Genomic DNA, 16,758 nt, shown 5'->3' with positions numbered 1-16,758 from the left:
GCCCCTCATCCGAAACTATGTCCCCTTGTGATTGAGCCCTTAACCAAGGGGAACAGCTGTTTCCCATTCACCGTGTCCATACCTGTCATCATCTTATACAACTCAATTATGTCCCCCCTCAGCTTTCTCTGCTCTAAAGTAAACTAGCTGACCGCAGGCCTCGAAGGCTGCATACAATGTACTCCATTAAACTTGAAACATAGAAGATAGGAGCATCAGGAGGCCATTTGGCCCTTCGAGCCTACTCCGCCATTCATGATGATCATGGCTGATTGTCCAACTCAATAAACTAATCCTGCTTTTTCCCCATAACCTTTGATCCCATTCGCCCCAAGTGCTATATCCAGCTGCCTCTTGAATACATTCAATGTTTTAGCATCAACTACTTCCTTTGGTAATGAATTCCACAGGCTCACCACTCTTTGGGTAAAGAAATATCTCCTCACCTCCGTCCCAAATGGTCTACCTTGAATCCTCAGACTGTGACCCCTGATTCTGGCCTCCTCCAGCCTTCAAATCGAGATTGTGAAAAAATGATAGCCAGTTCTCAAATTCAGCTTGGGATGCATCCCCAGCGCCTCTCGGGAGACTGGGTGTATGGATAATCCTTCTCCACCTTCATCTCCCCGAAGCAACCAGGATTGTCAACATACTTTGCATCAAGATTTGCAAGGACTGAGGAAGAGCCCTCACTGAGGAAACTGCCCTCTCGACTGACAGGATTCTCTTCGCTGCTTCATCGTTTTTCTTTAAGATATCTTGCAGTTCACCAATGTGAGAACCAATAATCTGCTGGGGAGCCAAGACCGTCATCCACAATTTCACTCGCAATGGCAGCCATTATCTCGATGCCAACAACATTGCCAAAGTGTAGGCCTGCTCTTCAACAAAATCGCCACTGTGAACGGGGCCCCATCCCAGCTGTCTCCAACCACTTTCATCAAACGAGGATTTTCTTGACTTAACTCAGCTCCCCGTCACCAACATTTAGCCAGGATCTTCCAGGAATATAGCACACATTATACATATTAGGATCGGATAATTATGCGTTGTGAATTAGGATTAAAAAAAGGATTAAAAGATGAGTAGCACCAGAGTTTGCGAAAATGCGGCCACTCCTGTGATTACATCACATGACCCCACCCATCAATGTTTAGGCTGATGGGAGGATTGAACCTGCGTGGGAGGAGGCCAAAAATCAACAGAGTTACATCTCGGGTGGAAAAGGGCAGGGGATGACTTCATCAGAACCCCTCTTCTGAGGTTGCTCCCCTTCAGGTCTGGTGGCCTCAGCACCTCTCTCCTACCCCCTGCCCTTTGCCCTGAGACCCTTATGACCCTCTTCAGGCCCCTAACCCAAGCCTTTCTGCCCCTCCCTGCCCTGGGACTTAGCGAGGCCTCCGGTTCCTGGACGTAGTCTCAGGTGCCCTCCTGCATTTCTTCTTCTGTCCACTGCAGCACTATCGCAAATGGAGCTTCCTCTCAAGTGAGGGACAAAAGTCCTGTCTGCAGCACTTAATGCTCATTCAAGTGTGAACGGCAGTGGGGCACGTGGACCTGTGGGGTCCTTGGGTGGTAGGAAACCAAAAACTTGCCATCCAAAAGCCAGGTCCATATTATAACAGATAGATCCAGAAAGTTGCAAATGCAATTAACTCCAGTAATGATGATGATGAAAGTCCAAATAAGAGTAGGCAAGAGGAACAGTTACTTCTCATTTTCAATGTGGGGGAGGTGCTGGTGTAATGGTATTGTCATTGGGCTAGTAAGGCGAAGACCAGGCTTACTAGGGGACCTGCATTTGAATCCCACCACAGCAAATGGCATGTAAAATATGGAATTCAAAGTCTGATGTTGACCATGAACATTGTTGTGAAAACCCATTTTGGTTCACTAATGTTCTTTGCTGGTGTGGCCTGCATGTTACTCCAGATCCACAGCAATGCCGCGAATTCCGGAATAGTCCTCTTCCCATGAATGAATTAAAAAATACTTGTAAAGAAAATATATATTTTTTCCAATATCACTGTGTGGTACTGTGAATCAGCTTGGGGTGTGTGTGCATGCGTGTATGTGTGTCTAATTTAATTGAACTAAAGACAGTCAGGCTGCAATGTTTAAATTTTCTAAAGGGTTAGGTGTAAAAGTAAGCATTTTGAAGAGGAGATGAGCAAAGCTAAGATGGGATACCAGTAAATAACAACTAATAGAAATTTGCATTAAGAAATAAGTGAGGATTTGAACGTTTAGCTGTTGAACTTCAAAGAGAAATAATAAGGGATTTACAACTGGCAAAGATCATAAATGAATAAAACAATGTAGATAAGTGAAAGGGTGCAGAGAAGATTTACAAGGACGTTGCCTGGATTGGTTGGCATGCCTTATGAGGATAGGTTGAGGGAGCTCGGACTTTTCTCCTTGGAGAGACGAAGGATGAGAGATGACCTGATAGAGGTGTACAAGATGTTGAGAGGTATAGATCGGGTGGATTCGCGGAGGCTTTTTCCCAGGGCTGAAATGGCTGCTACGAGAGGACACAGGTTTAAGGTGCTGGGGAGTAGGTACAGAGGAGATGTCAGGGGTAAGTTTTTCACTCAGAGGGTGGTGGGTGAGTGGAATCGGCTGCCGTCAGTGGTGGTGGAGGCAAACTCGATAGGGTCTTTTAAGAGACTTCTGGATGAGTACATGGAACTTAATAGGATTGAGGGTTATAGGTAAACCTATATATAGCCTAGGTAGGTAGGAACATGACCGGCGCAACCTGTGGGCCGAAGGGCCTGTTTGTGCTGTATTTTTTCTATGTTCTATAAGTTTATTTTCCCTAAAGTAGTGGCTAGAAAGACAACATGGAAGATTTTTATATTCTGGGAAAGGTAACTTCCAAAGTTACATAAATGGATTTAACAATGATAGAGCAAAAACATATTTAAGGAAACATTGAAAGCTGAATGAGAGGAATGGTCTTGTGATATATTGAAGACTATGTTGTGCTTGGACAGACATGTGAAGTAAGCTGCCTCTAGCCATCCCCAGCAAAGTTTTTTTTGTTCTAAATAGCAAGTTTTTATTTCAAAGTCCTGGATTTTCATTATAGAACAAGAGGGAGAGAGAAGCTTTGCAAAATTCTTCTCCTATAGCAAAAGTGGTTACCTTGCAGGCAATATTACTGCAGTTTCTATTGATTAAGAATCTATAGGGACTGTTGCCTCTAAAACGGTGTTTATTTGAGAGTCTTACTGTAGATGGGAATTAACAGTAGAAAGAACTAGGTAAATTAGGAATTAGTTTTAGGAATAATTGAATTATATTAACATTTTTTATATGTTAAAAACTTTATATGAAAAAGTAATGTTGAATATTCATTCGATGTGCAAGATAAATTCAAACTGAAATGAAAGATGTAGAAACACAATGGACTTTTTGATTCAGAAACTGAAACAAAAAGTATGAAATATTTGGGATAAAAGCCAAACAGCAGATCAATATCAGAGATAAGAAAACCAGTGAAGAAAACTGAATTTGTAATTAAAAATTCTGGTTAATTCTATATACCCAACTTGAGGATAATTAGCAGCTAATGTTTTAATATGTTGTTTGAGAATAATACTAAATATTTAAGCAACATATTAGTAATGTTCTCCAAAGTAAAGAGATTTGGCTTGTTAAGAAATGAATTTATGACATGCCAGTAAAATTAAAGATGTCTTCATGAAAGATATCATCACAAGTCAGGCACAAGTAATGCAACAAAGTAAATTACCAATGCATATCTAAGCCGGGGAAATAAATCCAATAGATAAAGGTGCCTTCAATAGAACCGGTTTAAATTGGTTAGAGAAATGCAGAATCATAAGAAGCCATTTTTTGGGAGAGAACTTCCATAAAACAGACAGACTAATGACAGATTTATATTTGAAAGTGTCAAAGAATTATTGATTGAAGGACATGCCATCAGTAGATTGACAGATCAGTAAATGAATGAAATTGCTGTTAATTAAGTGCGGGGCAGATTAATCTGATAAAAAAAGTATAACTATTTTACTTTTTTGGCATGAAATCTGAGATCTTTTGTGAAAGTCTGCTAGCACATTAACCGTGTAGGTGGAACCATTGATCTCCCATTTTGGCCAAAATGAGATTTGTTTTGTCTTAATTATATGTTTGAATATTGTTAATTTGTAATGTTTTTGATTTTAACATGTCAATGTTTTAATAAAACTAGTTTAATTGAAGAATTCCACTGAACTGAATAAACGTCTTTTGCCTTTGTGATAGGAAATGTTTAATGAAAAGATTGAGTCTTTAAATTAATCAGGCCACCTAGAAGAATTTCCCACAACACTAACTAAGTAGAAATCTTTTGGGAAATGTCTGTAAGACAAATTATAACAGTATAAATGTAATTGGTGGGTTTTCTTTTGCTAAAACATGTTTTAATTTAATATTTAAAAATTCTGAAAGTGGGATTGGAATCTTTATAGTATGTGAAGATTTTGTGAATTGAAGTCACGAGTAAATTGCAAATGGTTGTGATAGCTTGCTCGAGTTTCCCATTGCAATTTGGTCAGCCTGACACTGCCATATCATAAACTGAAAACGTTGGTTCCACTGGAGGCAGCTTCTGTCTATTTGTACTCTACGTCTCAAGAAGAAGGGGCACTTGTTCTGACTGAAAGTGAATATGGATGCCAGTATACATTATTACCTCCACACACACTAAAGAATATGTTTCTGGGTAAAGGGCGGAACGTGGTAACACTAACAAACACCCAACTGACCATATGTGATATGTCACATCACATCCTTTAGACTGCCGTACAGTGGAATCATGAGTACACCTCTCAACTGTGTACCATAGTCAATGCAATCGAGTTTCAGAATTTATCTTTCTGTGAATCTGAACTGTAGTGAACATTCAGGGTGGGTTTAGCCAGATGCAGCTGTAACATAACTATAGCTACACTATTTAACACAAGTTTAATAATAACAGAGTTCATTTTAATGAAACAGCCAACCTACTTTATTAACAGAAATAGGTGAAGACTAAATGTACCATACCTCTTTTTGCTTGCTCTTCAGAAATGTCAGATTCTTTAGTGTGTAATATCCTTTCTATGAAGAATTTAAAAAATCATTTAGGTTAAAATTGCTGTTAAATAAAACTGCTGTTAAATAAAATATCCTTGGCAGACAGGATTAAGGAGAATCCTAAGGCATTTTATACATACGTCAGGAACAAGAGGGTTGTTAGGGAAAGAATCGGACCTCTCAGGGACAAAGGAGGGGAATTATGCTTAGAACCAAAGGAAGTAGGTGAGATCCTAAACGAATACTTTGCATCAGTATTCACAAAGGAGAGGGACATGTTGACTGGTAGTGTCTCAGAGAGAGGTGTTGACCCGTTAGAAAAAATCTCAATTACAAGGGAGGAAGTGTTAGGTTTTTTAGGAAACATTAAGGCAGACACACCCCCAGGGCTGGATGGCATCTATCCTAGACTCCTTAGGGAGGCAAGAGATGAAATTGCTGGGTCTCTAACAGAAATCTTTGTCTCTTCGCTGGACACAGGTGAGGTCCCAGAGGATTGGAGGATAGCAAATGTGGTCCCGTTATTTAAGAAGGGTAGCAAGGATAACCCGGGTATTTATAGGCCGGTGAGCTTGACGTCCGTGGTAGGGAAATTGTTGGAGAAGATTCTTAGAGATAGGATATATGCGCATTTAGAACTGAATAATCTCATTAGCGATAGACAGCATGGTTTTGTACGAGGGAGGTCATGCCTCACAAATTTGGTTGAGTTTTTTGAGGAGGTGACAAAAACGATTGACGAGGGAAGGGCCGTGCCTGTCGTCTATATGGATTTTAGTAAAGCGTTTGACAAGGTCCCTCATGGCAGGCTGGTGCAAAAGGTTAAATCTCATGGGATAAAAGGTGAGCTAGCTAGATGGGTGGAGAACTGGCTTAGCCATAGAAGACAGAGGGTAACAGTGGAGGGGTCTTTTTCCGGTTGGAGGTCTGTGACTATTGGTGTTCCGTAGGGCTCTGTACTGGGATCTCTGCTGTTTGTGATATATATAAAAGATTTGGAGGAAGGTGTAGCTGGTGTGATCAGTAAGTTTGCGGACGACACGAAGAATGCTGGAGTTGCAGATAGTGATGAACATTGTCAGAGAATACAGCAGGATATAGATAGGCTGGAACATTGGGCGGAGAAATGGCAGATGGAATTTAATCCAGATAAATGCAAAGTGAAGCATTTCGGTAGATCTAATGTAAGGGGGAGCTATACAATAAATGGCAGAACCATCAGGAGTATAGACACACAGAGGGACCTGGGTGTACAAGTCCACAGATCCTTAAAGGTGGCAGCACAGGTGGAGAGGATGGTGAAGAAGGCATATGACATGCTTGTCTTTATTGGACGGGGCATAGAATATAAAAGTTGGCATATGATGTTGCGGCTATATAGAACGTTGGTTAGGCCAGTTCTGGTTGCCGCACTACCAGAAGGACGTGGAGGCTTTGGAGAGAGTACAGAAAAGGTTTACCAGGATGTTGCCTGGTATGGAGGGTCTCAGCTATGAGGAGAGATTGGGTAAACTGGAGTTGTTCTCCCTGGAAAGACGGAGGTTGAGGGGTGACCTAATAGAGGTGTATAAAATTATGAAGGGCATAAATAGGGTGAACAGTGGGAAACTTTTTCCCAGGTCGGAGGTGACGAACACAAGGGGTCACGGGTTCAAGATGAGGGGGGCAAGGTTCAACACAAATGTCAGGGGGACGTATTTTACACAGAGGGTGGTGGGGGCCTGGAATGCACTGCCAAGCAAGGTGGTTGAGTCGGACACGCTGGGATCGTTTAAGACTTATCTAGATAGCCACATGAACAAACTGGTAATAGAGGGATACAAACGAATGGTCTAGTTGGGCACATGAGCGGCACGGGCTTGGAGGGCCGAAGGGCCTGTTCCTGTGCTGTATTGTTCTTTGTTCTTTGGTGGTATTTCCAAAATTATCTCACAGCCATTGTTGCAATGTAGCCGAGGACAGTATCAATATTTTCTCTCTGGAGAGAGATAAACATCTGTGCTACTGTAAGGGATATTTTTTGTAACTTTCAATGCCTCTCCTGTAGTGCACTAAGAGCGAGTCATGATTTAATGGTAACACTCTCTTTTTTGAGATTTTAGGTTGAACCCCACTACTGTGCAGTACTGAGGGGTTGCTGCATTAACCAGAGGGCTTTCTTTCAGCTAAGACTGAAGTCCTATTAGCTCCTCCATGAACAATAAAAGGCCACACCACTTGAAATCGAGTGTTTAGTTCTCCTGATAGTCTGCTCCATATTCCTGCATCAATCAAAACCACCAAAATAAAACACAGATTTCCTGGACATTTATCTCATTGTGGTTTGTATATCTTGCTGTCAACAACTTATGAAAGTCGAGAAAATAGTTAATTATAAAAAGATAAGAAACGAGAGCAAGAGTTGGCTGAACACAGCCTCAAAGCTTGATTGATCATTCAGTCATTCAACTATTGATCTCAGTCAGGATAGACAGGACAGACAGGACACTGGCTGTACTGTCTGGAGACAATACACAACTCTTTAACCTGTGCTTAATGCTCCCTCCACTCACATTGTCTGTATCTTTAAGACCTGGCTGGCTGTACAGATTCGCATTCTAATCAGTATTCTGTAACTTGATTTTGCGTCTCTGTATGCCCTGTTTGAGAGTAGATATCCACTCCATCTGACGAAGGAGCAGCGCTCCGAAAGCTAATGGCATTTGCTACCAAATAAACCTGTTGGACTTTAACCTGGTAAATACTGTATTTACCCCAGTCCAACGCCGGCATCTCCACATCATGGTTCTCTTATGCCACAGAGAGCAACGGAATCAGCAGTGACCAGGACCAAAAGTGGCACAGCTCAAATATTCACAGCTGTATTTTCTCCCCATGAACTGGTGGCTTTAAATTACTGGGCATATCCTTTACTTCCACCCCTAAAGCTGGTTTGTGTTCAGCCACTGAGCCCCAATTTTGAATATTGAAAGCTAGATCAAAGTGATAACAGCTTATAGTTAGAGAAAACGTAGCCCTTAAACATGTTTGCTTTTGGTCAGAAAGAGTCAACAGATGTTTTGAGTACATTTTGTAAAATAATGTGAGAGTTGAATTGTACTTAGAGATTTGCCCTCTTATTTATTAACGCTCTCTTACAAGTAGCTCTGAGCTTTGGGACTATTCAATCATATACAGAAGTGTACTGGCAGGCTGGGTGCAGCAGAATGATGTTATTCATTCTACTCATGTGTACACATGCACAGACTGACCATCTTGCATTGGCAGGTCTGCACCACTGATATAAATCTGAGGTCCAAGCACTGATATTTACAGTACTCCACTGCTGTCCTGAATATGACCTGTTTACTCTCCCTCCATGTTTTCTGTCCTTTTAATAATCTGCAAGCCACGCTGTTATTTTATCCCATAAATCTTCTATCCAACTCTTTGTGTGCCACCTTATCCAATCCGTTCTGAAAATCCAAATACATGACATCCATTCATTCCCTGTGACCAAACCTGACATTTGCACCCTAAAGATTCTAATAGATTTGTCAAACATATTTTTTCTTTGTATTGACAGTGCCTACTCTTATAGTAATTTTCCAAATATCCTGTTACCACATCCTGAATAATTTCGCATTTTAATTACAACAGAGGTTAGGTTAACTAGTCAATAGTTTTCCATGTTCTGTTTGCTTGCCTTTCTTGAATAGAGGATTACATATGTTACCTTCCAAACCACTGGGAAAGTTCTAGAAATTAAGGAATTCTGGAAGATCACGGCCAATGCATGCATGATCTCTGCAGCCACCTCCTTTAAAACCCTACTTCATCTAGTCCCAAGGATCTGTCAGCTTTTAGTTCCATTAATTTTTCCAATATATTTTCTTTACAAACATTAATTCATTCAAATTCCTCACTCTGATTAGAATCTTAGTTCTCCAATATTTCGGGGTATGTTTGTGTTCTGTGATGGTGGTAAAATGTCGCCTGTATATGTATTGAGGAAACTCCTTGATGCTGTAGATAATGGCTAGGTCTGATCACTATTATGGTACAAGTGTTCACTCACTGCATGCCACACAAACCTTTTTATTAACTCAAAATATATTTACAATGATCTTATAATTTGAATGTCTCTTGCACATGAATCAATATGCTCTCTTATTGCGAGGGTGGCTTAAGATCCAACTGTGTGGTTGCTTCCTATTGTGAGCCTTAGATTCATGTGAAGTTTAGTGGACACATGTTAGTCACTCACCCCTTGTGTAATGTAAGGGAGATATGTCAAATTCTTGCCTGAAAGTGACTGTAAATTGAGGTTTGATCTTTGGGTCTTGCAACACACCACAGAATTGTGTGTGTCCTTGTGTCTTGGCAAACTACATGCAATGTTATATCACCAGCATTGAGCTGTGTTATTGTGAGCTGTATCCATGGTGATCTCTGCAATCATTGCAAATCTCTATGACTGCTCAAAGTGTCTCCTTCAGATGGCAATAATGGCATCATGTGCATTGGTGCCTTCCACCTTACACACCTGCACAGATACAAAGCTTTGGTTGCTGACCCTTTCAAGAATGAGGGTTTTGCGATCCTTGAGGATTACAGCTTCAAGGCCTATTGCTGACCTTATTTGTGATGTCACTGCTTCTAAAGGCCTTTCCAATCACTGGAATCATGCTGAAGGACAGAAAAATTGTGCTCAGGTCCCCTTGCCTGGACTTTACTCCTGCTGGAATCTTGTGACTATCAGAGTATCATGTCTTCCCCATCCTGCCGCTGCAATTGTCTCCTCACATAGAACATGACCATTGTCACCCTCTTCAGGTTTTAGCCCTTTCAAGTCCTCCTCGTACGAGGAGTTGTCAGCCTCCTCTGTGTCTCCCTCTGGGAAGTGATCTCCCCTTTGAAGAGTCAGGTTGTCAAGGGCACACAGAGCACGATGATGTGGGGTATTCTCTGTGGGTAATACTGAATGCTCCCAACATCGGAAGCACATCTTCAGTGTGGCAATAGTTTTCTCAATCTTGTCACAGAATGCATCATGTTGTATCTTTCTTCCAAGGCACTTTGAGGATGAAGCATTAGTATCATGAGCCAGCTCTTCAGTAGGTAACCCTTGTCACCCAACAACAAACCCTGCAAGTGCCACAGCACGTCATATATTTGACACCTGGGGGTAACTCAGGATGAAGGAGCTGTGGGACATACATGATCAGATTCTGAAAATCGCACTCCAGCCAACCATTGAGGGAGTGGAACCCTTTCCTGTTAATCAAGATCAGGAGCTGCTGCCAGGAAGCTCTCAAAGTGATATGTGTATAATTGAACATAGCCTGCACCCTAGGGAGGACTGGGACTGCTGAAATTCCCAGAGATTCACAATGCCTAGCATCATCCATTGTGAATTTTACATAATGCTGAACCTTACTCTACATCTCCATTATACATTTATGTTTTGAGGACTAAAGATGTTGCATTGGTTCTCTGTGGATGCTTGGAAGGAGCTATGTGCAAAGAAATTGAGTCTGTGATGACCTCCATGGGCACTGGCAAGGGATGGCCTCTGAGTCCATGTGGCATGAGATCTTCCTTCAGAATGTGGCAGATACGACCTACCACCTCTCTTGATGTTGTATACGCACATGGCACTGTCTCTCACTCATCTCTAAATAGGAGAGGTATCTTCGGTAGATTCTTGCAGTCACCCATGTGTGATGGGTCTGATCTCCTCAGCCTCTGGTTCTTCCTGGGGCTCCCCTGGACCATGCACCTCAGGCTAGGGCTCCTCTCTAAGCTGCTCTAGATGGTGCAAACCCTTCATCTCCTCTTCAGTCTAAGCACTGTCATCATTGACTGCAGCCTTCATTCTGAAATCCTCCTTCCTCTGGACAGATAGATGCAAGAGATGAAGCTTACCCAATTACTACCGATTTCCCACTCCTAGCCATGCAGCTACTGCCTTGCTCCTGGGCTGTGCTGTGCTGTGTTAGCCGCCTTTCTCTGTTTCACCCTTGTAGCTGAGGTGCTCCCTCATAGATCACAGATGTCTAAGAAGCCATCCCAACAACCTGTCATCTCAACTCCATAGAGGATGGAAGAGGATTGAGCACAGCCACATAATGTTGAGTCTTAGTAAAGGTGCACATACGCTGCCTAATTTGGATTCGAGATGATCCCAGCTTTACACATTTGAAGTCATTGGATGTCTTGTGCCCTATGATCCATGTCAATTGAACAAAGCAACGTTTGCAGGGTTTGACGGAGTTTCTTGTCGATGTCCAGCAGCTGTGCCCCTTAATGGCTGCCTGCCTTCTCTCAAATTCCTGATGTTTAAATGCTGATTGAGAGCACCTCTAATGTGACCCCAGTGCCTAGTGTATTCTCATGTAATAGTGCACCATGACTCACTGGTTCCAACTGTAACTTTGCAATAAGCTCGTTCAGCTGAGCCTGCACCTGCATGTTCAAATTCTGATGTGGAGATGCCGGCGTTGGACTGGAGTAAACACAATAAGAAGTCTCAAAACACCAGGTTAAAGTCCAACAGGTTTATTTGGTAGCACAAGCTTTCGGAGTGCTGCTCCTTCCTCGGGTGAGTGAAGAGTTGTGTTCACAAACAGGGCATACATAGACACAGACTCAATTTACAAGATAATGGTCGGAATGCGAGTCTTTACAGGTAATCAAGTCTTTACAGGTACAGACAATGTGAGTGGAGAGAGGGTTAAGCACAGGTTAAAGAGATGTGTATTGTCTCCAGCCAGGACAGTTAGTGAGATTTTGCAAGCCCAGGCAAGTCGTGGGGGTTACAGATAGTGTGACATGAACCCAAGATCCCGGTTGAGGCCGTCCTCATGTGTGCGGAACTTGGCTTTCAGTATTTGCTCGGTGATTCTGCGTTGTCGTGTGTTGTGAAGGCCGCTTTGGAGAACGCTTACCCGAAGATCAGAGGTTGAATGCCCGTGACTGCTGACGTGTTCCCCAACAGGAAGGGAACACTCCTGCCTGGTGATTGTTGAGCGGTGTTCATTCATCCGTTGTCGTAGCGTCTGCATGGTCTCGCCGATGTACCATGCCTCAGGCCACCCTTTCCTGCAGCGTATCAGGTAGACAACGTTGGCCGAGTCGCAAGAGTATGTACTGTGTACCTGGTGGATGGTGTTCTCACGTGAGATGATGGCATCCGTGTTGATGATCGGGCACGACTTGCAGAGGTTGCTGTGGCAGAGCTGTGTGGTGTCGTGGTCACTGTTCTCTTGAAGGCTGGGTGGTTTGCTGCAGACAATGGTCTGTTTGAGGTTGCGTGGTTGTTTGAAGGCAAGAAGTAGGGGTGTGGGGATGGCCTTGGTGAAATGTTCGTCTTCATCGATGACATTTGAAGGCTCCGGAGAAGATGTTGTAGCTTCTCAGCTCCGGGGAAGTACTGGACGATGAAGGGTACTCTGTCCGCCGAGTCCCGTGTTTGTCTTCTGAGGAGGTCGGTGCAGTTTTTCGCTGTGGCGTGTCGAAATTGTCGTTCGATGAGTCGAGTGCCATATCCTGTTCTTATGAGGACATCTTTCAGCGTCCTGCAGTTGAACCAGGAGCACTCCTCGTCACAATGGATGTCTCGACACTCTACACCAGCATCCCCCACGATGACGGCATTGCTGCAACTGGCTCAGTACTCAACGCTGACAACTGCCAATCTCCAGATGCAAACTATCTAGCCTTCAGGAGAACAGCGACCACAACACCACATTGCTGGTCCCCTCCTCCCGACAAGGATCCCTTGCCCCGATCCCCATCACTGTAACTCTCACTCCCACCAATCCGCTTCACGGTCACTTCTCCTTGCTTTGATCTCCCTCACTGTCACTCCAGTCACTGCTATTCCTATCCCCATTTCCTCCATCCCCATCACTTGAGTGCTCTCCATGTACAGTTCCTTCGGTGTTCATATTACCACCAATTTGCTTTCCTGCACAAACTCCACACAGTTACTCAAGGTCGGAATTGAATCTGGGTCCCTGGTGCCATGAGGCAGCAGTGCTAACTACTGTGCCACTGTGCCGCCCGTCCCTTTGACAGCAGTGGGACCAGAACATCCCACTGCTGGCGAACAGCACACCACCTTCCGATTTGAGAAACACACTGCGGTGAGGCCAGAGAATCGTCTCCGTTCCTCCTAAGTATGATTGCAATCTCTCTCTGATGTCAGTTAAACATTATCATCTACACCATACATTAGCCTAGCCCATCTGTTAACCCTTTATACCAGGTTCCGCACACACAAGGACGGCCTCAACCGGGATATTGGGTTTATGTCACACTATTTCACATAAATATTTCTGCTTTTTTCCTCCTGAGTCTTTATCATGCGATCCTAGAATCAGAATTTATGTCACACTATTTGTAACTCCCACAGTTGCGTGGACCTGCAGAGTTTCACTGGCTGTCTTGTCTGGAGACAATACACATCTTTTTAGCCTGTCTTGATGCTCTCTCCACTCCCATTGTTTTGTTTCTTAAAGACTGGATTAGTTGTAAGTATTCGCATTCCAACCATTATTCATGTAAATTGAGTCTGTGTCTTATAAGTTCTGTTTGTGAACAGAATTCCCACTCACCTGAAGAAGGGGCTCAGAGCCTCGAAAGCTTGTGTGGCTTTTGCTACCAAATAAACCTGTTGGACTTTAACCTGGTGTTGTTAAACTTCTTACTGTGTTTACCCCAGTCCAACGCCGGCATCTCCACATCATAACCCTTTATACTACAGGAGCCTCACCTCATATTAGAATCATGGGTTGTCTCTCTAGAACCACACTCACATTCCAGTTAAAACAATAAACAGGTGAGTTATGTTTCTGTTTTAAAATCCCACACCCAAACCCTTGGCAAATGTAGTAAAGAGCTGGTTAAATCAGACACCATTGCTTTAGCACATTAGTTTTAAACTTACCCATTTCAAACAGAGGCTGTGTCTCTGCTTTGACTGTTATGGAGAAGTTTGTTGGAGTAGTTTGTCATGGCCTACATTATCCATCCTTTTAGAATCCTAAAAACAGTAATCCTAACATATGAACCTTCCCTTTTCCAGAGAGAACATCACCAATTTATCTAGTTAGTCTGCACAATCCAATCCCTCCATTTCCTCATTCTAGCTGCTCTCTGGAATAGCTGGGATGTCCTTTCTGTTCCCTGGTGACCTGAATTGTTCACTGGATTCTAAGTGCCTATACCTGGCAAATTTGTTACAGTTGGTGGTTTCACAATAATAATCTAACAATAACTGATTATAAATAGTAGCTCACCAAACAAAACCATGTGAAAGTTTCATCTCTATTACCTTTCGAATTCACAGCAGCTGGTTTCTTCCTTGGGAGATCTTCAAATCCTGTTCCTTTTGTCTTTCCTGGACATAAATATTATTCTCAAATTTATAAGGTGACATTGGAATCAGGAATATTCAGTGTGTGTTTGTTAAAAGAAAAAAAACTCTCTATAGCCAGGTTATTGAATTAACATAACTTAATTTGGGAAAGGCCATTGGTTCATTCTTTATTTATTCTCTGCATCATCTCCAATGCTTCAATAACTTCATTGTGTCTTGGTGCCCATAACTGGGTACATTATTCAAAGGTGATTCCCATCCAAAGCCCTGTAGAGTTTGATCCAAACTTTCTGCAGTTTTGCCTCTCGTTAGCTCAACATCCTTTTGGCTTTGATCATTCTTGCTCTTGAATGGCTGCACATATGGAGAGTTGGTCTACCAAGATTATGAGGTATTCACCCTTCTATATAAGACACTTAAACATTTGTCTGCAGTTAAATTTCATCCACCTTTGTTCCGCACATTAGTTTTAAGATAGCTATGGAGAATGATAGGTCTGGTCCAAAAGTTAAAATTCCAAATTGGGGCAAGGCCAATTTTGATGGTATCAGGCAGGAACTTTCAACAGTTAATTCGGGGAGTCTGTGGGAAGGCAAAGGGACGTCTGGTAAGTGGGAGGCTTTCAAAAGTGTGTTAACCAGGGTTCATAGAACATAGAACATAGAACATAGAAAGCCACAGCACACACAGGCCCTTCGGCCCACAAGTTGCGCCGATCACATCCCCACCTCTAGGCCTATCTATAGCCCTCAATCCCATTAAATCCCATGTACTCATCCAGAAGTCTCTTAAAAGACCCCAACGAGTTTGCCTCCACCACCACCGACGTCAGCCGATTCCACTCACCCACCACCCTCTGAGTGAAAAACTTACCCCTGACATCTCCTCTGTACCTACCCCCCAGCACCTTAAACCTGTGTCCTCTCGTAGCAACCATTTCAGCCCTTGGAAATAGCCTCTGAGAGTCTACCCTATCCAGACCTCTCAACATCTTGTAAACCTCTATCAGGTCACCTCTCATCCTTCGTCTCTCCAGGGAGAAGAGACCAAGCTCCCTCAACCTATCCTCATAAGGCATGCCCCCCAATCCAGGCAACATCCTTGTAAATCTCCTCTGCACCCTTTCAATGGCTTCAACATCTTTCCTGTAATGAGGTGACCAGAACTGCGCGCAGTACTCCAAGTGGGGTCTAACCAGGGTCCTATAAAGCTGCAGCATTATCTCCCGACTCCTAAACTCAATCCCTCGATTAATGAAGGCCAGTACGCCTTCTTGACCGCATCCTCCACCTGCGAGGCCGATTTAAGAGTCCTATGGACCCGGACCCCAAGGTCCTTCTGATCCTCTACACTGCTAAGAATGGTACCCTTCATATTATACTGCTGCTTCATCCCATTGGATCTGCCAAAATGGATCACCACACACTTATCCGGGTTGAAGTCCATCTGCCACTTCTCCGCCCAGTCTTGCATTCTATCTATGTCTCGCTGCAACTTCTGACATCCCTCCAAACTATCCACAACACCACCTACCTTGGTGTCGTCAGCAAACTTACCAACCCATCCGTCCACTTCCTCATCCAGGTCATTTATGAAAATGACAAACAGCAAGGGTCCCAGAACAGACCCTGGGGCACTCCACTGGTCACTGACCTCCATGCAGAGAAAGACCCCTCCACAGCCACTCTCTGCCTTCTGCAGGCAAGCCAGTTCTGGATCCACAAGGCAACAGCCCCTTGGATCCCATGCCCTCTCACTTTCTCAAGAAGTCTTGCATGGGGGACCTTATCGAACGCCTTGCTGAAGTCCATATAGACCACATCCACCGCTCTTCCTTCGTCAATGTGTTTGGTCACATTTTCAAAGAACTCAACCAGGCTCGTAAGGCACGACCTGCCCTTGACAAAGCCGTGCTGACTACTTTTGATCATACTAAACTTCTCTAGATGATCATAAATCCTGTCTCTCAGGATCCTCTCCATCAACTTACCAACCACTGAGGTTAGACTCACCGGTCGGTAATTTCCCGGGCTGTCCCTGTTCCCTTTCTTGAATATAGGGACCACATCTGCAATCCTCCAATCCTCCGGAACCTCTCCCGTCTCCATCGAACGATGCAAAGATCATCGTTCAGTGTAAGCACATTCTTCTTAGAGTGAAGGGAAGGCTGGTAGAAGTAGGGAACCCTGGATGACTCGGGATATTGAGGTCCTGGTCAAGAAGAAGAAGGAGGCAACATGACATGCATAGGCAGCTGGGATCAAGTGGATCCCTTGAAGAGTATAGAGGGTGCAGGAGTAGAGTTA

The 16,758-nt window shown here is 43.4% G+C and overlaps 1 protein-coding gene across 8 annotated transcripts in view; it reads right to left on the bottom strand.

The window, feature by feature from the left end:
• The window catches only part of ky (kyphoscoliosis peptidase), a 337,538-nt gene that overhangs the window by 70,453 nt on the left and 250,327 nt on the right, over positions 1–16,758 (bottom strand). For 2 of the 8 annotated variants that reach the window (XM_078203017.1, XM_078203032.1), the window contains one exon: positions 5,059–5,112. The exons of 3 other annotated variants lie outside the window; for them this stretch is intronic. In XM_078203017.1, the coding sequence (XP_078059143.1) occupies positions 5,059–5,112 (54 nt within the window). Of the gene's footprint in view, positions 1–5,058; positions 5,113–14,407; positions 14,474–16,464; positions 16,664–16,758 lie in introns of all 8 variants that reach the window. 3 more of the 8 variants (XM_078203038.1, XM_078203010.1, XM_078203053.1) reach the window with 3 other exon arrangements.

Source organism: Mustelus asterias, chromosome 3 (assembly GCF_964213995.1).
Source record: "Mustelus asterias chromosome 3, sMusAst1.hap1.1, whole genome shotgun sequence".
NCBI classification, from domain to species: Eukaryota; Metazoa; Chordata; class Chondrichthyes; order Carcharhiniformes; family Triakidae; genus Mustelus; species Mustelus asterias.
Note: the sequence above shows the minus strand (reverse complement) of the source record. Positions and strands in the feature narration are given on the sequence as shown.